This window comes from Marmota flaviventris, chromosome X, assembly GCF_047511675.1.
Source record: "Marmota flaviventris isolate mMarFla1 chromosome X, mMarFla1.hap1, whole genome shotgun sequence".
In the NCBI taxonomy this organism is placed as follows: domain Eukaryota; kingdom Metazoa; phylum Chordata; class Mammalia; order Rodentia; family Sciuridae; genus Marmota; species Marmota flaviventris.
The window spans coordinates 47598270-47622168 of NC_092518.1; the positions used below are offsets into that span (position 1 = coordinate 47598270).

Below are 23899 nucleotides of genomic sequence, written 5' to 3' on the forward strand. Positions count from 1 at the left end.
TTTTGTGAGCTTATTGAGTATAAAGGACCTGTTGGATACCTAGGAGATATTCTGAGCCACAGCTCAAGATTCTGACCATCAATAATAAGGAGGGCTGGAGATTGTAAATTCAGGAGCTGAGTGCTTGCCTAGCATGCACGAGGCCCTGAGTTCAATCCCCAGCACCAAAATAAACAATAATGATAGTAATGGTTGTGGTGATGGTGATGAGAGTGGTTAATAAGGACTTTTTTATATGCCAAGAATTGTTTTGAGTGCAGTTATATGTACTTAAAGACAATATGATTTTTCCCCATTCTTGGCAGGTAAAGAAAACGAGCTTCATTGAGGCTAAATAGTTTTTCAATGTCATTCTTCTTCCTCAGTCCTGTTTTCTCTTAATCCATAGGAATTAAAGAAAACCAGATAGAACATGGCTCTTGTAAATTGTCCTGGCTAGAAAAATGAGGCTTAGTCAAGGTGTTGTGACTTCAGGGGGACAACTGAATTCTCTCCACATTCTCCTATAAATTTTCCTGGTAACAACAAAGCAAGTTCCAGCTTTTTTGTTTCCCTCCAACAATGTAGACTATATAAGAATTATCTGACCTAACACTGTTTTCTATCATCACACTCCATTTTCCCATTCCAGGAATCAGAAAATGCTTTGCTGTCCTCTCTGACACCTCTTATTTTGTAGTTAATCATTCAACAGGCATCTCTCTTATATGCCCTCTCTAATTTTCTTTCATTCTGTCCTACTGTTTTCCAATTCCTGTGCTTGAGAAAACATATTTCCTTGCCTTTTTCCTATCATTATCATCAAAAACATTCATAAATTTATTGAACATCTAACATGCATCAGGCAATATTCTAGGTCCTTGGAATATATTAGTGGAAAAAGCAAGGAGCTCAAATTATTTTGGAAATTATAATTTTTCTGAGTTCTGGACTCAACTGTTCTTATTCTTTCTCATTTTTTGCTATACTTCTTTCTCCATTATACCACCCCTGAGAAGTTCCATAGAAGCCTTAGGGCTATGCAGAAGATAGTTCAAAATCCTTTCATTCTAGACAGATGAGTTGAATCTTTTTTTTTTTTTTTTTTTTAAAAAAAAGGCCTTGTCAAAATTGTGAAATGGTTCTTGTGCATCAGACTACCAGGACAGGTTTCTGCTACATTTTTCTGGCTCTCCACATGTCTGGTTGGCCCAGAGCCCAAAATCATAGTAATGTTCCTAGTTCAGCCTTGGACACACAGTATCTATGTTTGGTGAATGAATGGAGGTTATGTGTACAGTTCTCATATACCTCCATCAAAGATGTCATGAATTTTTAAATAAAATTGGACATATGGTGCTTTAAAATGTTAAGTTTCCGGGGCTGGGGATGCTCGCCTGGCATGCGCGGGGTGCTGGGTTCGATCCTCAGTACCACATAAAAATAAAGTTGTTGTGTCCACTGAAAACTAAAAAATAAATATAAAAATAAAATAAAATGTTAAGTTTCCTTGTATGTTTCTGCTCTAATTAGGGATGATTTTCTCAATTCTTGACATTCAACAAATGAAATAATTGTTTTCAGGTTCCTCCTTTACATTTTTGTGTTACAATATTATAATTTTGTATCCTTGTTGATTGTGTATTTGTTGTATTTAACTGAATTATGTTTTAAAAGGCTATTGTGATGTGACCTTTAAAATTAATACTTCTGTGTATTTGACATCCCAAACAATTAAGATTTATGAACTTTTGAAATGTAATCAGGTCATAGGCGAGGGAAATAATTGTAATTGACTTGGGAACACTTAATGTGATCTTATATCTCACTGATCAAGTCATAAGTGAGTTGTGGATTTGGCTTCTTTACCGTGTTTTTCTCTCTAGGGAGACTGGACTATATACAGATCAAAGAAAATCTAGTTGAAGAAGAGAACTTGATAGGTGCTTTAGGAAAAATTGTGATGTTTCAAGGCAGCTGAATGAGGCTACCAACTCTCTCATTTCATAAAAGGAACAGATATCTAAAGAGGAAAGGGAAGACTAGTTTTTATTAGCCCCCCCTCCCCATTTGCACATTTAAGAGAGGTAAACAGATAAAATACTTCTCTGGAGAATATTTAATCCCAATGTATAGATATTTTAATTGGGTCAATATCCATACAGGAGCTTAGAACTCAGGAGAATAGGAACTAGATCAGGAGGAGAGGATTCTGGAAATTATGTAGTTATGCTGATATTCCTATGAAGTTGAACTGGTTGGAGAGGTTGGAAGAAACAGATTACCTGTATGCAGAATTTGGGGCAAGTGGGAGTCTAATATGTTGGGGACACGTCAGGGCTATCTTGATGAGTATAATAAATCTAAATGTTTTAATGACTTCTCTCTAAGTATCTATTAAATCCTGAAAAAGTGTATTCTCAGAACACATATAAGGGTAACCAAGGATAAGTGGCATACTGTATGTTCAGAGTGGGTTAGGTCTTGTTCTAAAAGTTATCTTTCCCTTGTATTTTTTCCAGATATGGATCAACTCATAAACAACTTGGAAGTCCAACTTAATTCAGAAGGTGGCTCAATGCAGGTATTCAAACAGGTCAGTTATCAGGTACTAATATTGAGCCATAAGAGTGTTGAGGACCAGTAATTATTACAGAGCTGAAGCTCATTTTTTCTTCTAACATGTTTGGAGTCTGAGACAGGAAGGAGGAAGATAGATTTCCAGGAAGTATTTGAATGCCTGAAACTAATGCCTTAGTTTCAACTATAGAGTAGATCTGACCTAAAAGAAACAACCACTGGAATCAAGGCTATAAGAACAATATTAGACCTTTGGTAGACCATAGCAATGATTTATGTAGCACTATCTCATATTTCAGGTATTGTGAAGATTAAATACATTCTCTTTTTTAATCTCCACAATAATCCTGTTGAATATTGTATTAGCCAGGGAAATAGAGGCAATCAAATGTATATATATATAGATAGATACCTAGTAAATATATAGAGATTTTATGAAATTGGCTCACGTGCTTACAGAGGCATGACGAGTCCAAAATCTGATGGGATAGGCCAGCAGACTGGAGACACAGGAGGAATTGCAGTTTGAGTCCAAAAGCAGACTGCTGGCAGCAGATGTCTATCCACATTATGAAGGTTAATGTACTTTACTCAAAGCCAGTGATTTAAATGTTAGTCTCATCAAAACTGAACAATCAGTCCATCAGTCAATCAATCACAGAACCATCTACACCAATGTTTGATCAAATATCTGGCACTGTAGTCCAGCTAAGTTGGAACATAAAATTAACCATCACTATTCTCAGGGTTCCCATTTTACAGAAAAGAAAACAGGCCTTGAACAAGGATTCAAAACATTATTTTTTATAGATAAGCGTTCTGTGTTATATATTGAAGTTCCATCTTGCTCACAGTTAAATTTTAATCCACTGTATAATGAAACCCAAATACAGTCAAAATTATCCTTGAAAGTTGCCTATAAATTTGAGTATCCAATTTTGTGTATACAGTATTTATCTGTTTTTTTCTCATTCCCAGATAAACTATATGGATTATTTTTGGTTTTAGGAGTCATATTTATCTTTTATTTATCATTAAATATTTGGCCCATGGTATATAATTGAATGTTACATATATATAGCTGAGACTCCTTTGTAGTATTTTAGCGATATTAAACTCAATTTAATGTCTTGTTTACTTAGCTGTTGTCATTTAGAAACTATTAGCACATAAAAACTTGCTAATTATTGCAAAACATCTGCTAGTTGCTGGAGTTTAGTGATAGTTAATACCAAGAGGAAGGTGAGTTTTTGTATTGTTAGATAAAAATATCTACTGTATGAATGTTGTCCAGCATGCATTGCTACTTTATTTTACAATCTCAATGTGCTTAACTATGATTCCAGATATGTTTTTCCATGCATTATTTAAGTATAGTAAAATTCCAGAATTTGAAGGGACTTTGAAATTGGTTCAGTGTGTAGAAAATTCTAGATAGTAGGTGATTAAAGCACTTTGTTTGTATTCTGCCATTTTCAGGATATATTTACATTTAGTAAAATAAGATGCTTGTAGTACATAGCCATAGAACACTAGCCATGTCTTAGGGCACAAAGGCTAGGGGCTGGTGCTCTATAACCACACAATGCTAGCATTTTCAAAAATGCCTCCTGGTTTGGTTCATTATATGGTTTGTTTATGTCACAAACTATGATCTGTGATCGAATGCCTTGCTGAGAGCATATGTACTGCTCTCCCTTCTCTGAATTCTTATATCAACATATCATTACCAATGAGCACTTGGTTGTCACCTGCCCTTTATTTCTAGTTTCTAATTATTTCCTAGAAGTTGGATTTCTTGATTGAAATGTATGAACAGCTTTAGGGTTATTTACTGTTGTTAACATTTTGGAACATATTTTTGCATAGTTTCATATTCCCCCCTCTTTATTTTCTCTCTCCCCACTCCCTTCATCCCTCTCTCTCTTCCTCTCTCTCATGTTTTCTTACTTTTGAAAGTAAGCTGCATCAGTAAATTTTGCCCCTAAATAATGTAGCATGCATCACCTGCAAATAATGACATTCTGCTACATAGATACATGAAAGAAAATGAACAGGATTTCCATAATAAGATCTAATTAAGTCATACATTTCTAAAAGTTTCTCAGTGCCACCTTTTCTTACACTGATTTTTTTTCTGCTTGGACTCTGCCTCAGTCAGCCTAATTTACCAACCCCTACTACTTTTTTTAAGGTCCAAATTCCAATTTTATCTTTTCTGTAAAACTTTAACTGACAACCCTAACTCACAAATCTCTAGTGCACTTGCACCCCTGAAATGCTAACTTTTTGTACTTTCATGTAGCTCTGCTAGTTACTTGTTCTCCATTGTGAACAAATTCATATAAATATCTTACTAGTGATATTTTTCAACTATTAATTTACCACCTTCAAAATTTTTATCCTGTCTCTTGCCATCAATATTATTTATGTTTAAAAATCAACTAACTATCCAAATAAATAAGTGCATCATAAATAAAGTCCTATATTAGTTTTGTCCTTAGCAATCTGGAGAATTATGGGATTTACATGAGGTATTAGTTTCCTAGAAATCCTGCAGCAAATTACCACAAACTTGGTGGTTTAAAACAAGAGATCCTCACTATCTTGGAGGCCAGAAGTCCAAAATCAAGGTGTTATCAGTGTTGTAGTCCATCAGAAGTTGCTAGGGGAGACTCTATTCATTATTTCTTCCAGCTTCTCATAGATAGGGCATTTCTTGGATTGTGGCCCCATCCCTCCAATGTCTGCTTGTGTTTTTACATTACCTTCTTCTTTTGTATCTATCATTCTTCTGTGCTCCTCTTTTATACATTAGTCATAGAATTTAGATGATACCCAGATAATTCAGGATGATGGCCTCAAGATCCTTAATTATATCTACAAAGAAAACTTTTCCAAATAAGGAAAAGGTTTCTAGAGATGAGAATGTGGAAAAATCTTCTTTGGGGTCCACCATTCAGCCTACTACAATGTGTTAAATTTTTATTAGAATGAGATTACTTCATCCATATATCATCCAGAAATTTTCTCAGATGCTTTGAGAAAGAAAAATTGTTTTATCTTATTGTTTTTCATTTTCCATAGTTTCATGCTGAATGTTTCCATATTTTATATGAAATACTAAATAAATACCTAATGAAATAATATAGGCATACATGTAATATATATATATATATATATATATATATATATATATATATATACACACACATACATACATATGTACATTTCTGATCTCCTTTTCCATAGATGTGGCTGCTACTTTCTTATTCCCTTAAGATTGCCTAGTTCATCAGTTTGTACAAATTGATGAATTCTTTTGTCCTACAGTGCTTTATTTCCTGATGCTGTTGAGATGGTGGTGATGTAAGATTCAAAATTGCTCTTGATTTAGTTTAAGTCTAGCTTTCTAATAATATCCATCTCCATCCACCTCTATTTTCTCTAATACTAACATGCATGATGTCCTTAATGTAAAAGGTTTAGAGTTTCAGAGAGTTAAACTGATTTTTGACCTAAACAATGAATGTGCACAATATATGTGTGTATGCCCACACATGTGCACCCAGGCATGAAAATGATTAGTCTACACCCAGAGAAAAGCTAGGAGAGACCTGTGTACAAAAACAGCATTCATCTTTCTCTTAGGGAAGGAGTCTGGGCTTTATCTTGTTACCATGACAACGCTCCTTACTCTCCTTTCCACCTACTGTGCTGTCTGAAGTATTTTGTTCTTTCATTTTCTTTCTAGTCGTGCCTTCCCACTTTAATGTTCCACATCATGGCTGTTTCAAATAAATGAAAGGTGGAAACTTTGTTTTTAATAGTTGATTTTTCTGACCATTCATCACCTAAGGCTTTTCATCGCTATCTTTATCAAATACCCAAGAGCTTAAATCTTTGTGAAATTGACCACCTTTTCTTTGGATTTCTTTCTAGAATCTTAAGTGCCTTTCTCTATCACCTTTGGTAATATATCAATAAAGATTTTTTTTTTAAAATTGCCAACTCAGATTGGCTTTAAAAAACTGGATTAGGATTGTGGGAATTTGAGGATGAATACTGTGTAAATTAAAGCTTCTCTCAATTTTCTCCCAAGTTTCTGTCTTTTTTTTCTCATGCATGACCTTCATAGACTCAAAAATTCTAGAAAGCTGTAGCTTCAGGTTTTAAAATAGAAAATGGGAAAAGTAGCCATTATCTTTCTTGAAGAGTGATAATGATTGGCTAGAGAACACTTAAAAATTGGAGCCATCCCAAAGTATTTGTATTTGTCAAGTTTTTGTTGCTGTGACAAATACCTGAAAAAAAATAAAAAAGGCTTAAAGGAGAAAAGGTTTATTTGGGCTCATGGCTTCAGAATATTTATGCCATTGCTTGGCTACAGCAATGGCTCCATTGCTTTTAGGCCTTAAGCAAGGAGAAACATCATGGCAGGAGGGCATAGCAGAGGAAAGCTATACACCCCATGGCATCCAGGAAGCGGAGAGAGAAGCAGAGTCCCGGGACAAGATATAGATCCCAAGGGCACAGCCCGAAGGACCTACATCTTCTAACTAGCTTCCACTTCCAACAGCTTCTATGACATCTCAATAGTCAATTTATCCATGGATTAATCCACTGATGAGTTCTGAATCCTCTTGAGCCAATCACTTCCTACAATTTCCACCTCTGAACATTGCTCATTGGGGATCAAGTCTTTAACACATGAGCCTTTGGGGAACAATCTATATCCAAACTGTAACAACATTGAAGATGAAAAATGTGACTTAGAGTGAAAAATCTGATGGCAGAGCTTTAAATCAATGCTCAGATTAACTTTCAAAGTTAATATTCAATGAATAGTAGAATAGGGAGCCAACCTGAATCATCTTAGTGAGAATTTTTCTTTTTTAGGATGGAGATACTGGGAATTATTCAGAGGCACTCACCCACTGAGCCACATCCTAGTCCTATTTTGTATTTTAGTTAGAGACAGGGTCTCAATGAGTTGCTTAGTGCCTCACTTTTGCTGAGGCTGGCTTTGAACTCCCGATCATCCTGCCTCAGCCTCCCAAGCTGCTAGGATTGCAAGTGTGTACCACCATGCCCAGCTTAGTGAGGATTCTTAAAGTCACCTAAGTTCTAGGGTTGAAAACACACCCATTCTTTACAAATTATGTCTTCTTCAGAGTCTTTAAGTATAATGCACTATGTGGAAAGACAAAGGAAAGCACATAGTGTGTTTTTTTAACAAGAGGGATGCTTATAGTGATAATATGGAATAAATCAGTGTAATTAGGATCCTATGAAAATCATTTTAATCATGTTGAAAAGAGAATCCTCAGTGCACACAAAAACTTCACTATGTGACTGTATAAATATTGAAAACTTGTTTTTAAGCCACAAAGCCAGGAATAGTAAGAATAACCTTGAGAGCTGCTTTCGAGAGTAATCTGTTTTGTTGAGGAAGCTTGCTTGCAGAAGACAGTATTGAAACAGAAAATACTTGCTGTGGGCTGGATTCACTTGGATATAACAAGCACTCTTGAAAGTGATATGTACAGAAGGAAAATGTGATGATATGCTTTGAGGAATTTTACTATTAAAACACAGAAACCCAAACAACTAGCCTTCTAACATTTCTATCAAAGTCATGTGATGATGGCAGGAGAGGGGAATGATTGAAGTCCTGTGGCAGCCTGGGTTTTGGTCTGAAAGACTGCAAGGCAGACTTAATCTATAAAGGGCAACTCAGGATGGCTTATTAGAGCAGGAAAATAATATCTCATCAAGGCAATAAGAATAACCTATTTGTTCTTCAGTTTCTATACTTTCATGAGTTAGTTTCCATTTTGGATCTCCCTAAATTATGTGTTTTCAGTGAAATGAATAACTGTAAATCAAATACCAACTAGGCACCAGGCCTTGAACTAATACCATTATTGTAGGTAGCCCTCAGCATCTTGGAAATGGCCTTTGTTTGGCAAAAGAGAGAAAAGTTACCAAAATAATTTTCACTTTATATATTTAGAGTTTGGCCTCATAAAGTAAAATCCAGAAAGTCCCTAATCATTTAGCTACATCTTTTCTTGATGTTATTAGCAGATTTTGTCTATTTATATACCTGCACCCACAATACACATTCTTATAGAAAATAATATTATACCTAACTACTTAAGCTTTTTTTTTTTTTTTTTGGTACTGGGGATTGAACCCAGGGGTACTTAACCGCTGAGCCACATCCCCAGCCTTTTTTTATATATTTTATTTAGAGATAGGGTCTGTCTGAGTTGCTTAGGGTCTTGCTAAATTGCTGAAGCTGGCTTTGAACTAGTGATCCTCCTGCCTCAGTCTCCCAAGCCGCTGGGATTACAGGCATACATCACCGTGCCCTGCTCTTTTTAAACTCTATTTCTTAATATCATTGACAGCTGTGATAGACTATGGAAACAGAAACCCTTCCTGTTCTCTTTTAGAGATTCCTTGGATTTAGCCTCTTTTATCTGGGAATAAAACAAAACAAGTGGGAAATGTAGGAAAAATAAAAACTTAAATTGGTTTGGGGGATTCAGTGGACTGAGATTTTTATGTCTGGCAAAACCATTCTTGATATTTTCTTCTCTCTTCTTGCTACACCCCACAAATACCACTGCCTACAGGATTCTACTGCCTTCCCCTTCCCCAGATGAATTGAATCCACCCATTAAGGATGGATTATATTAGAAGTATATGCAATACTACGAAAAATCACAAAAATTATGTCCTGGATGAGTAGACTAAAGCAAGGGTTTAGATTACAAACTAGGCCTGAGTTGAATTAGGGATTTTAAAATCAAGAACCAAATAGTGTCTCAGCATAGCAAAAGGTAAAAGTAGGCAACATGCTGGTTAAATTCTGAAGATAAAGCATGGATGCTTTGGGTGCCCTTTACCTCATTCCCAGCATGCTCTGAGGGTTTTTTAAATAAAGTCAGAGCAAGAGAACAGTACCTCCCCAGACCCTTCACCTTCCTCTGAATTAAGGCCCTTATGATCTCAGCTAAATTTAAAAATTATTTATGAACATAATATTATTATCAAACATTACATTTTTTTAAATATTCCTTAGTTATAGATGGACACAATACCTGTATTTTGTTTATTTAGCTTTTTGTTTATGTGGTGCTGGGTATTGAACCCAGTGCCTTAGGAGTGTTAGGCAAGCGCTCTACCACTGAGCCACAACCCCAGCCCCACACATTACATTTAACAATAATTCTTTAATATCCAACATCCAGTCAATATTCAGAGTTCTCCAAATGTCTCATAAATATCTCACTAAGATGTTTATACTTGCTTTCTTTTTGGTCCTTTTGTGTCCAATCTTTTCTTTAACACTACCTTCATTGAGGAGCTAGTTAAATCTCATAGAGGGCAGGGATATAGCTCAGTTGCATGCCCAAGGCCCTGGGTTCAATCCCCAGCACCACACACACACACACACACACAAAAAAAAAAAAAAAAATCTCATAGGAATAGTTCTGCCATATCACTCCACTCTTCAAACAATTGTCTTCAACCTTTCCTTGAACTCAGCCTTCCCTAATCTTCCAAATATAAAACACCAAAGGATGTTTCTATTTTATATAAAGGATGCATTCTTGAACATCTCTCATAATTTAAAACTATTATGACTCAGAATATCATGGAGACTTGTTGTCAAGATCCAGAGTGCTGCTTGGCAACGGCATACATATTTCACAGTATCTTTTGATGTTTCAAATTACAGAATTCTTAGAAAGGTTTTAGTTAGGTTGGAGCTCTACATTGTTTTATATTACATACAGTGGTAATTTATTAGTATTTAAAAAATATTTCTTTACTGACATAGAACATAAAATTTTACATAATAATGGGGTACCATGTAATGTTTCAATACACATCTGTTGAGTCATGTTTAAATCAGGTTAAACATATCTATCTCCTCAAATATTTAGTATTTCTTAGTTGTGAAATTTTTCACTCCTTTCTTTCAGCTTTTTGAAATGCTTTATTGTTATCTAGTCACCATAATGGGCAATAAATAGCCCAGAGTCTCTTGTTCCTATCTAACTGTATCTTAGTACTCATTGTTCAACCTTTCCCATCTCTCCCCTACCACTGTCCCCAACCTCTGGTAGTCACCTAGAATGGTAGAATCTCTAAACTTCTGTGGAATAAACTCTTAGATTCCACATATGAATGAAATCATGCAGTACATATCTCTCTGTGCCTGGCTTGTAATCTCCAGTTCCATCCATGTTGTTTCAAATGACAGGATTTCATTCCTTTTATGAATGAATACTACTCCATTGCTATATGTACAGCATTTTCTTTATTCATTCATTAGTTGATGGACACTTGGGTTGTTTCCATTTCTGGGCTATTGTGTAGTGCTACAGTGAATATGGGTGTGCAGGTGTCTCTATGACATATATATTTCATTTTCTTTAAATGTATATGCAGTCATAGGCTTTTGTATTTTTTAAATACAAAACAATTTGGAAGTTGGACGATTTAATTTTTCATATAATACAACTAACTATACTGCATTGATATTCATTAAACATATTTGTTTGTTATATCTCTGCAGACAAGAAACATCTTTCTTACCTCTTTCTGCCTAGAGAAATCCTATTATTTTTAAAGCTCATCTAAAATGTCACTTCCTCTATGAAGTTTTCCCTGTCTAGATAAAATGAACCATTCCTTTTTCTTTTTCCAAAATACTTTGTTTATGTGTCAATCACATTTATGGTATAATTCATAAGATACTTGCATTATTCTATACTAACACACTATTCTATGTTAGTATGAACTCCTTAGCTGTACCTTCTTTATGTATGCTGTCACTGGACTTGGCATAATGCTTATAGTACATGCACAGAAAGTATCGACTTTAATTAATATTGCAGGATTATTGTGAAAATTAAATGAAATGATTTCTATCAGTTACCTGATATAGTACCAGTACTTACTAAAGCTTAGCAAACTTTTTCTCTTTGGTGTATTTGTACCTAATTTTCCCCAACACTTTGTGCTGGGGGAGGGGCACATGTATTTTGTTGTACTGGGAATTGAACCTAGGGGCACTCTGACACTAAGCTATATCCCTAGCCCTTTTTATTATTTATTTTGAGGCAGAACCTTACTAGAGTTGCTGAGGCTGGCCTGAAATTTGCAATCCTCCTGCCTCAGCCTCCTGAGACACTAGGATTATAGGTATGTGATTGCACTCAGCTATATTTTTTCAGTGAGAACAGAGATTTTTTTCTTTTGTTTCTCACATGTCTCTTTAGAATACTTACAGTATTTAGCATCTTTCATTTGATTATTTATTTTAGGTCACTGGTCCTGTTCAGATCAGAGATCCCACTGACACAGCTGACGGAAGTAATATGACATCTCCACCACTCCTGGATGCGAGCCCCATGGAGAACCCAGCCCTATTTAATGATATCAAGATTGAGCCCCCAGAAGAACTTCTAGCAAATGATTTCAACTTGCCCCAAATGGAACCAGTTGATCTCTCCTTTCACAAACCCAAGGCTCCTCTCCAGCCTGCTAGCATGTTGCAAGCTCCAATACGTCCTCCCAAGCCACAATCTGCTCCCCAGGGCCTTGTGGTGTCCACTTCAACATCTGAAACCACCACTTCAGCAAACATCCCTACTATTCTGACTCCAGGTTCTATACTGGCCTCCTCTCAGGGGACTGGTGGCCAACAGATATTACATGTGATTCACACCATCCCCTCAGTCAGTCTGCCAAATAAAATGGGTGGACTGAAGACCATACCAGTGGTGGTGCAGTCCCTGCCCATGGTGTATACCAGTTTGCCTACAGATGGAGGCCCTGCTGCCATTACAGTCCCGCTCATTGGAGGAGATGGCAAAAATGCTGGATCAGGTGAGCATTAATGTTTCCCTTGTCCTCAGCCTTATTTTCCTCCATCTTTTCAAATCATTCTATCTCCTGCCTCTTTTCACCCCCTCCAATTATTCTTCCTCACTGCTTTAAGGATAGTCTTTCATAAACACTGTTTTTATCATATCTCTTTAATGCTTAAGAATGTATAAGAAGGCGGTGGCGCCTGTAATCCAGAGGCTTGGGAGGCTGAGGCAGGAGGACTGTGACTTCAAAGCCAGCCTCAGCAATGGCAAAGCGCTAAGCAACTCAGTGAAACCCTATCTCTAAATAAAAGAGCTGGGGATCTGGTTTAGTTATTGAGTGCCCCTGAGTTCAATCCCCCGTACCCTCCCCCAATATAGAATGTATAATGAGCCAGGTGTGGTTGTAACCCCACTGTAATCCCAGGGTCTCAGGAGGCTGAAGCAGGAGAATCGCAAATTCAAGGCCAGCTTCAGAAACGTAATAAGTCCCTAAGCTACTTAGAGGGACTCTGAAAAAAAAGGGGGGGGGGACAAATTTTTTTTAAATTTTTTACTTGTAGATGGACATAATGTCTTTATTTTTTTAATTTTTATGTGGCGCTGAGGATTGAACCCAGGACCTAGCATGTGCTAGGTGAATGATCTACCACTGAGCCACATACACAATTTCTACTTCTATGATACTTAGTTAACTTATAAGTTATAAGTATCATACCTTTTTTCTTTCCTACAAAATAGTATCTTTAAAATATTGCCATCTTTCCTGTATTTCACCTCATTGGGCATCTATTACCCCCCCCCCTTTTATTTTTTGATTACCTGAATCATAAATATATGGGCCTTATTCCCTACTGAATTATAAATTCCTCAAGAATAATACTGTCTTCTTTTGTGTGTGCATGTGCCTTTCCAGAGACCTTAACACAGTGTTACATAGTAGTTATCTTACAACATATGATTTAATGAGCAAACAAATGAATATTTCCAGAAGAGAAATCATATGCTGTAATCTTTCTTTTTATTTAATTTTTAAGTTCAGAATTCATAAGGGTATAAATAAAGTCTCCTTTTCACCATTATCTCCCAGCAATGCTGTTCCCCTCCTAGAGAGGTATATCTATTTTAGTTTGTAATCAGGAATGATCAAAGAAAATTATATAGCCTCAGAGGTGGTACAAGATATTTAGCTTTACCACATCTGTAATATTATAGTCAGTTTTGTGCATTGTGCCTTAGGAAAGACATTTACAAATTGGGAGGATAATCAGAAGATTGAAATCAGGATGATAAGAGGATTCAAACCCATGTCAATTGTAAAGTTGACAATATTTAAAAGGGCCAAAGGGAAGAGATGTGGATGGAAATTATTAGGAACAAAATTTTAGCTCATTATAATAAGGAATTTTCAAGGAGTTCTCTTCCTTTGAAATTCAATGTCCTGTGATCATTCCATCACTAAATGTAGAGGTTAAAAACCAACATACAAAGCATCAAGTTTCTGAGACTCTGCAGTACTTTTCTAAATAAAAATATTATTATAGAATAGTGTTAATTATGGTATTGATAAATATTCATAATTATCTTGTTTTTGAGGTATGATATCAGTTTCTGTATAAGAGGAGCCCAGAAAAAGGTAACAAACTTTCCCTGTGTGAAAATTTTCTGAGATAAGGCAGTCAGATCATCAAGGGGTGGTTTGAAGGAGCGTTGAATTCTTCCCCACCCCCACTCAAAGAATTCATCAATTCACCAGAGCCACCTTAAATAAACAAACTAAAATTTTTTTAAAGGTGTAAAATAGAGTTCCAAGATAAGGACATTAATTCAATGGCCTCCAAAATGGGGTGTTTAAACCTTAGGGAGGCACACAAAACAACTGGAGTGTAATAACAAATTACCAAAATTTATATTCTTACCCTTTTTCATGTCACTTTTTGTTTTTCATAATGTACACAAACTTTTAAGACACCAGTACATTTATATCACATTCACATACAGACACAGAGAGATAGACATGTACATATACTGAGATGTATGTTTAAAATGATTTAGTGATTAATAAAGTATAAAGACACCTGGACTAGCCAAATACTTCCTCTCAACTTATACCCACCCTCAGGTGGGTGTAAATTTTGAAGCTTTCAGTGGATCTGGGAGTCTATTGAGCACCTGACTGAACTTTGCTAGGAAATGAAAACAGCAGTGGTTGATAATAAGGAATGTTTAAGGGCTTCTCCCAACAGTAGCACAAAAGGAGAGTGCTAACATGTGTCAGGCATCTACTAGGTGCTAGGTACATGTTTTATTGCACTTATTATTTTCATTTAGGAGCATGAAGGCCAAAGGAGATGTTCAAACCTCTAGGATAATCCTAGAAATTATTTTAGAACAACCAGGGAACCATTCAGAGAATTCAGTTCAACAAACATGTTGAATCTGACTTTTCAACAGACCCTGTCCTGGAATCTGGAGATGGAGAAATGAATCATACTCAGATCCTATCCTAGAGAAATTCACATTCTAGTGGTACCAAAATAATTCTTACCACTCTTCTTTTAAAGGCATTTCTGTTCTTTGCTATGCTAAAATTTTATATATTATCATCTTTCCTCACATATACACTTCTCCCAGCTCTCCTTTTTCTTTATTTTTCTACTGGGGGGAGGCGGGCATTTCAGGGGATTGAACCCAGGGGCACTTAACCACTGAGCCACATCCCGAGCCTTTTTTTACATTTTATTTAGAGACAGGGTCTCAATAAGTTGCCAAGGCTGGCTTTGAACTCTCAATCCTCCTTCCTCAGCCTCCAGAGCCATTGGGATGACAGGTGTGCACCACCACAGCCAGCTTTATTTTTCTTTTTCACTGATACTTCTCAATATTGATCAAACTGAGAATCCTGAAAATGATTGTAGAGGCACATACATTCTTTCTGGCTCATACTGCTTCTTTGCTTTTAGTGAAAGTTGACCCCACCTCCATGTCTCCACTGGAGATTCCTAGTGACAGTGAAGAGAGTGCAATTGAGAGTGGATCTTCAGCCTTACAGAGTCTGCAGGGACTCCAGCAAGAGTGAGTACTTTTGTCTTTACTTCAAGTCTGTATCTTATGTGTATGTGTGTGTGTGTGTGTGCATGTGCTTGAGTGCATAGAGATGGACTTAATTTTCAGAAACAGGGTAAAAAAAATTGGCAATATAGGCAAACTGCCTTCCCAGAGAAGATATATGAGTTCATGTGCACACATGTGCATGAACACGTGCATAAAGGTTATGGTAGAGTTATATTCTAATTGTAGATCATTAATTTTACCCTTGAAAAAAATCTCCAAATTCCCCATAAATTCAGTTGTGTACTCTTTTTCTCTGTAAGTTTAAAACAACCTGACTTTCTAATGTTGAAACTAATTGGAAGTAATTGGTTTATGTTTAGCAACCATGTGTATGAAAAATGACACTCATCACGGTGAAATGGTTGCCCCATTTGGGAACACAACCACCCAAGGAAACGTTACCATTTCCCATGCTTTTTCAGGAACATACACTTCCTGAATAGAATGGCCTAGTTGAAAGAATTGCTTGCATTATTCCAATTACTTCTTCACTTGTAGAGCTAACATTAAATTTGCATAAATTAAAAACTGGTATGAGGTAGAACCACTTTAATAAACTCTGTTTCTTTAGATTCTACTTTAAAGTCATTCTTTGGCCTATCTCTCTCTTTCTTTGCTCAGACCAGCAACAATGGCCCAAATGCAGGGGGAAGAGTCACTTGACTTGAAGAGAAGACGGATTCACCAATGTGACTTTGCAGGATGCAGCAAAGTGTACACCAAAAGCTCTCACCTGAAAGCTCACCGCAGAATCCATACAGGTCTGCCTGCCCCCAATTCAACTCCAAAACTCACTTTGTCTCTCTCTCTCTCTCTCTCTCTCTCTCTCTCTCTCACACACACACACACACACACACACTCACAGAGAGAGAGAGAGAGAGAGAGAGAGAGAGACTTACACACATGAATCTTTGAGAGCTAGGAAGAGAAGGAAGTCTTGAGGCAAAGATGGATTCATTTGGGGGCTGGAGTGGTGGTTCGTTAGTAGAGTGCTTGCCTAGCATGTATGAGGCACTGGGTTCAATTCTCAGCACACCATATAAACAAATAAAATGGAGGTCCGTTGACAACTAAAAAAAAAAAATTTTAAAAAGAGATGGATTCATTAATACTCATGGACAGGCCCAACTCATGGTTTTAACCTCCATGTCTTATTCATGTTCTATGACAACATTTATAAAACGAGACTAGCAAAACATGAAACCTGGTTTCTTATGAGTAGTCATCCTTCCTGGTGAGCACCCATGGGTCTTTCTAATTAAGAAGCCATAACACTGAAGCAAAAATTAAGGCAACTAAAACATTATTACCTCCTTTGTGACTAGGGTCCCCAAAATTTTAATGAGCATGGAAAAGCACAAAAGCAATTTAAACTTAATGATATTAAAGAAGGCTTTTGAAGCTCAGCTCTGTACATTAACCTATAATTTATCTTTGTTTACATCTGAAGAAAGATGCACCTAAATAATTAAAGCAGACTGGGTAAGGATTGTGTCAAAGGGGACTCCTGCTTCATTTGAAGGACAGTTGCCACCCTACTACAACTGAGTATTAGGAAATCTCCTAAGTTTAAATCAAGGTTTTTTTTTTTTTATTTGAAGAATCTTAGTTGTTGGTGGTTTTTTTTGTTTGTTTGTTTATTTGTTTGTTTGTTTTTTGGTACTGGGAAGTGAATCCACAGGTGCTTTACCATTGAGCCACATCCTCAGCCCTTTTTTGTATTTTATTTAGAGACAGGTCTCATTGAATTACTTAGGGATTTACTAAGTTGCTGAGGCTGGCTTTGAACTCGCAATCCTCCTGCCTCAACCTTCCAAGCCTCTGAGATTTCAGGTGTGCACCACCACACCTGGCTAAAATGTCTTAGATTTTGACTGTTGACATCTAGTTCAAAAAATTTTTATAACATCAGCAATTCAAAGAAACCTGCCCAGAATCCAGACACAGAATGTCTGATCATTTTGTGTACTTTGCCTTAATGACTGCTCTCAGCAACCTCCAGCTCAGAATTGAGACTTAGACACTTTGAACAAAGAAGATGCCCTCTATCTATTGTGTTTTATTTGCTGTGTTAAAATTCATATAGAAGAGCCCAGAGCCTTAGTGACTATATCTTCAGATTGCATGGTACTATTTTTATTTATTGATGTTTTTGTTTGCTTCTTCAGCAGATGGATGTTAACTCCACTGACTATATATGATATTAAGTATTTAAATCTAAGTTTTCAACATGAAAAGGCAGAATAGTTTATTAGACTTCAATGTACCCTTCATCCAACTTTAAGAATTTTATTAATACTTGTCAATCTTGTTCCTTCTATAGTCCCACTGACTCTCCCACTTCCCATTATATTATTTTATTTTACTTTTTTGGGGATACCAGGGATTGAACTCAGGGGCACTCGGCCACTGACCCACATCCCCAGCCCTATCTTGTATTTTATTTAGAGACAGGGTCTCACTGAGTTGCTCAGCACAACACTTTTGCTGAGACTGGTTTTGAACTTGTGATCCTCCTGCCTCAGCCTCCTGAGCCACTGGGATTATAGGTGTGCATTACCACACCCAGCCCATTATATTGTTTGAAAACAAATTCCAAACATCCTGCAATATCAGTCATAAATACTTCAGAATATGTTTTTAACAGGCACTTAAAATAAGCACAATAACATTAGCACATAAAATTTCTTAATATCAAGTTTCCCCTAAATATCTAATAACTATTTTTAAAAGGTTGTTCAAATCAATATCTAAATGAGGTCATTAATTGAATTTGGTTAATATTTCTCTTAGTTATCTTTTAATTCTTTAATTGTTCTTCCTCTTCTGTTTTATTTGTTGAAGAGCCCAGATCATTAGTCTAATCCAATGTTTCCATGTTCTAAGTTTCTCTGATTACATCAGTCATTTTAAATTATTCCTTGTTCCCCATAATTCCTACAAGCTGATAACTATACCTGGAAGATTAATCAGATTTACGTTAAGTTTTTGGCAACAATATATCAAAGGGTGCTGTGTACTTTCTATTGCATAGCATTTTGGCACATGCTTCTTAGTTGTTTCTGTGTGATGTTAAGATAGATCCATGGGTTTGGGTCTCTGAACTGTATTTTCTAGATAGTTATAAAGCTATAAAGCAGATCTGAAGGCAGTTGAATAAATTCATTTAATGAGAGGCAATATGGTATGGTTTTAGCATACATATACCGTAGATTTATCTAGATAGTAGGGTTCAGATGACCTTTCTCAATTTCAATTCATTCTTATACACTCAACAATACATCAGATCACATCTGTTCACATATTCCTCTTTAAGCCTTAAAATTGTTCCCCTTGAAGTTATTGAGGCAAAAACAATAAACAGGGGGTATAGAATGCCTGAGTTCTAATCCTATCTCTCCGACTATCCAGGGTCCTCAGCTGTAAAATGAAGGGGTTGAACTGGATGACCCTATCTGACTATTTTATCTGCAACCCTATAGCCTAAATTTCAATGTATCCTAGTGTTTACCCTTCTAGAAGGTCCCAGGAATTAACATGCAATCTTTCCATGGATATATAATCTCAAGGGTAATCTTGAAGGCACTTCTCAGAAGCAATTTAATTTGCCCTAACAACTTGAATCACAATAGGGTTAGCCATTTTGGGGAATGAGGTGGCAATTTGTTAATTCATCTCCTTCCCTGGACTAATGTAGTAGTACCCTAACTAATCTCCCTGCCTTAATGCTTTTCTCACTACAATTCATTCTTCAGACAGTAGTCAGAGGATTTTCATATGTTTTTGTTCTGTTTAGATTAAATGTAAATCAAACCATATAACTGCTTCTGCTTAAAATACTCCAGTGACTTCCCATCATACTCTGAATGAAATCCAAATTCCTTACAATATCCTAAAAGGCCCTGTGGAATGTGGACTCTGACAAGTTTCATCTTATGACACTTCTTATCTTTCATATCTCAGTTTAAATGTCTTCTGATCATGAAAGGCTTCCTTAAGCCTAAGCAGTATCCTCTCCCAATTATCAACATAAGAATACCCTATTTAATTTGTTGGTAGGAAGGATTTTTAAGTTGGGAAATAACATAATCAATCTGAGAACGGGTCAACTATACAAAAAAAAAAAACTGAGGAAAGAGTGTTCTTAACTAGATGGAGTACAAAATCTGCAAGATGGGAATAAGCTTGCATTTTTCACATAACTGACAGAAGTCCAGCACAGCTAGAGCATACTGAGTGTGATGGTGGGTAGAGGAAGCATTGAGGTGCAAGAGTGGAAGGGAGGGAGACCTTTTAAGAAGCTAAGGTAGCAACCTAGGCCAAAAATGAGGACAGTCTGATTAGGATGTTGGCAGTGGAGGTACAGAAAATGAGATATATACATGATGATTGAGGGGACTCTGATGACTCAGGTTTCTGTTTGGGCCAGGTGGGTAGATGGAAGTGCCAGTTACAAAGATGGGTAGTTTGTCAACAATCACACAGCTAGTAAGCAGGAAAACTTCCTTGAAATGAAAACTTACTAGGTATCCTTTTCTCTATTGCTACTATTCTACATGTTCCTTGAGACTAAAGCAGTTGCAGAAATGCTTAATTCATTGCCTTCCAAAGATTGCAGTTGAGTCTTATTAGTTCGAGTTCTCAATCTCCAGTGGGGAAAATGTAACCTTTAAAATTTCCATATTTGGGCCACACTCCAAATCTGTTAAATCAGAAACTTTGGGTGTGACCCAGGTGTCAGTAATTTTTAAAGCTCCCCATTTTCAGTCAAAACTAAGCATCACTAACTTAAGGATTAATTTTATATGTGGAGAAACTATAGTATGGAATGGAAAAAGCAATGGTGGAGAATCAAATTTCCCTGGATTTGCCATTAAAAAGTTAACCATGTGGATTGGGGATATAGCTAATTTGGTAGAGTGCTTGTCTTGCATGCACTCAAACCCCAGCACCACCCACAAACACACATAAAGTTAACCATGTGAATCCGGGCACAATAGTACATACCTGTAATCCTAGCAAATTGGGAGGCTGAGGCAGAAGGATCACAAATTCAAGGCCATCCTCAGCAACTTAGTGAGACCCTGTCTCAAAATTAAAAATAAAAAGGGCTGTGGATGCAGCTCAGTAGTAGAGCACCTGTATTCTCCAAAGGGGAGAGAGAAGAGGGCAGGATTGATTTCAGCTCATTGCTATAAATCCTAAGAATGATATCCCTGTTTTTGGTAGAAATTCTTTTAGAAGAGATCCAAGAATCTCAGAGACCCTTCTTGCATGCAATGAAACCCTCATCTCTAAGCTTGCACTCATACAAAGCAGGAAACACAGATACAACAGGTCCCATTAAACATACCTTCAAGTCCCATTTTTTAAATAATAGCATAACTCATTCACTCAGAGTCAAAATTTATCATTGATTTTTTTTTTTTTTTGGTACTGGGAATTGAACCCAGGGGCACTTAATCACTTAGCCACATCTCCAGCCCTTTTAAATATTTTATTTAGAGACAGGGCCTTGCTAAATTGCTTAGGGCCTAAATTGCTGAGCCTACTTTGAACTTCCAATCCTCCTGCCTCAGCTCCCCAAGCCGCTGGGATTACAGGTTTGTGCCACTGCACCTGGTTTATCATTGAATCTTAATATTCTCTTATATACTTAGACATTTTTCTTAAAGCTCTATTATTTCTTTCTTGTTTTGAATAATTTTTTCATTGGGGGATGCAAATATAATGGCTAAGAGCATGTATTGTAAACTACACTGTCATATTTGACATCTCAGTCTACTACTAATTGCCAAAAGTTATTTCACCTTTCTTTACCTGTTTCCTTATCTGGGAACAGTAATAGTGTAAATCTCTTAGAATCTGTCGTATAGTTAAACACTTGATAACTTTTAGCCATTATTAATATTCTTTCCTCCAGTCCCACTGCACCCCCATAGGTTTTTTCTTACATTCATTCTTGATTTCTTTACCTTTTCAACAATTTGATCACTTATTTTGTGTCAGTAGCCTCTTATTCATTACATATCATGGCTAGATAATTTTAACATACAACTTTGAACAAGTAACCCTTAAGTTTAAAAAAATCTTCAGTGTTACCCCAATATATACCCCATTGCCTTCATGAAGTGCTTTACCAAGAAGGAGAAGATAGTCAGAGCTCTCTCTCCTAGTGGGGAGAGGAATGTCATGGACATGGTTTAAAATTGGTGCATGGTAATAATAAAAGCAGACCAGCTGGGCATGGTGATGCACGCCTGTAATCCTAGAAGCTCAGGAGGCTGAGACAGGAGGATCTCTAAATAAAATACCATACAGGGTTGGGGATGTGGCTCAGTGGTTAAATGCCCCTTAGTTCAATCCCCAGTACCCCCACCCACAAAAAGCTGACCAACTCAGCCTATTTTATTATTGTTTTAAAATTTAAAATTCTGTATAGTCAATACATCTTGATTATAGCCTGTATGCAGTGCAGATTGCATACTTTCTATGTTATATTACTGCTTTTTATACTTAAGCCCAAATTCCTTTTTACTCCCCAAGATTTTTGGCCTGGCTTTTATAATAGGGTTCATCTTATAGTACTTCTGAAAAGATGCCTCATGCTCCAGGATCACTGACCTTATATTAACCATTCACTGCACTGCCTTACCAGAGCTTGCCCCCAGCTGATTGGGTTGCTTTTTGTCTTCTTCATCACTCATATGAAACTTACCCTTCTATTTTAATGCCTTAACACTAGACCAGAGGTTATTATATCTATCCTTGGAACTTACACTACACTACACTATCTTTGTCACATTGTGTGTGAGCTTTTAATTATGAATTAATTTTCCCTATATGTTTTGTTCTTCAATTCACATAATAAGTTGATGGAGGTTTGGGGTTGTGTCATATGAAATTAGCTCAATAGGAGCTTGTTCAATGATAATAAAAGGTAATGCTTTTGAAATAGGAAAATTCCTATACCTTGTGTGTTCTAGCAATGATCCCAATTGCCACAGGGTGTCACTGCTTTACAATTCAAATTTTCTTCATTTAGATGTAGTGAAGATAGGAATTCTCAAGGGAAATTCTTGAGAGATCACAAAAATATGTATAGGTAACAATGAGGCAGTTTGAAGGAGTGGAGATGTACAAAATTATATAGAATAAAAAGTGAAAATCACGTTTACATATTTTCTATACCCTTTGAAATTTCATTCTCTTTCCTGCTCTAAATACTTTCTGTATAGCTTTCCACATATTTTCCCTTTGTCTGGTGTGTGTGTGTGGGAGGGGGTTATTCAGTAGCTTTTTCTTTTCATTTGATAATATTTCATTGGTCATCTTTTGGTCTCAATACATATAGCTCTATTTCATTTTTCTTAGTTGCTGACAAAATTCTGCATATTGAAATGATTAGTAATTAACAATTTCAATCATCAAAATGATTGCCTGGGTATAGTCCAAAGCTGTGAGTTAGGATGGATGCATTCTGTTGTCCATTATATGAAAGCTATAAAGTTAATTAGTAAACACTTGGGGGAGTTAGTAGATTGTAAGCAGTAAATTGAAAAACAGTATGTGCATATCGGATTTCCACCAAAATTTAAAGTAGCAAAAATGCAAATGCCCTGGAAAATTTATGAGGAGAAATAGAAAGGAAGGAGAAGCATTGAAAAACAGAATTTTAAAACAATGTGTTCATGTTATCACTTGTTTCTGATTATAAAATAATACATGCTCATTGTAGCAAATAGGACAGCAAAATACATTCAGAAGGAAGCAAATATTACCATAATCACAAAACCCAGACTTAACCACAGTGAGTATGTATTTGTACTCACATAGCTCCTTCACATTTTTATTTTAAATTTTTTATAAGATATACCATGATTTTAAAACATTCCGACAGTACAAAAAGATATTTTAAAAAAGAAAAAAATACTCTTCCCACCAGCTGTCATCCTCACTGTTAACAATTTCTTTAATAATTTACATTTAATTGTATTGGTGTTAGTATTGCAGTTATTCTGAGTATACAAATGTGTATGTAGCGTGTGACCTATACATATAATGGAGACATAACTATGTTAATGTTTTATACTTTTTTTTTTCATTTGGCTTTCTATCCTGAGCACATTATATATATATATATATATATATATATATATATATATATATATATATATATATCCCAAATGCAACCAAAAGACTCTAAACATAGAGGTATTTCAGGAATTTTCACCGGAGCCCTCTCCCCATACCATTTGATGCATTAGAAATTCATTTCTAACCATACACAAAAGAAGACCTGTAGCTTTAGCTGAGGGCCCTTTCTACTGAGT

General features: G+C 36.2%; 1 protein-coding gene across 4 annotated transcripts in view; it reads left to right on the forward strand.

Annotated features, from left to right (window-relative positions):
- Klf8 (KLF transcription factor 8) overlaps positions 1-23899 on the forward strand; it is a 44188-nt gene that overhangs the window by 12304 nt on the left and 7985 nt on the right. For all 4 annotated transcript variants that reach the window (XR_003581160.2, XR_003581159.2, XM_027924836.2 and 1 more), the window contains 4 exons: positions 2502-2575; positions 11907-12471; positions 15416-15527; positions 16188-16327. Coding sequence is in view for 2 of the 4 variants with exons in the window: in XM_027924836.2 (XP_027780637.2) it covers positions 2502-2575; positions 11907-12471; positions 15416-15527; positions 16188-16327 (891 nt within the window). In the remaining 2 variants the exon portion in view is untranslated. The remainder of the gene's footprint in view (positions 1-2501; positions 2576-11906; positions 12472-15415; positions 15528-16187; positions 16328-23899) is intronic.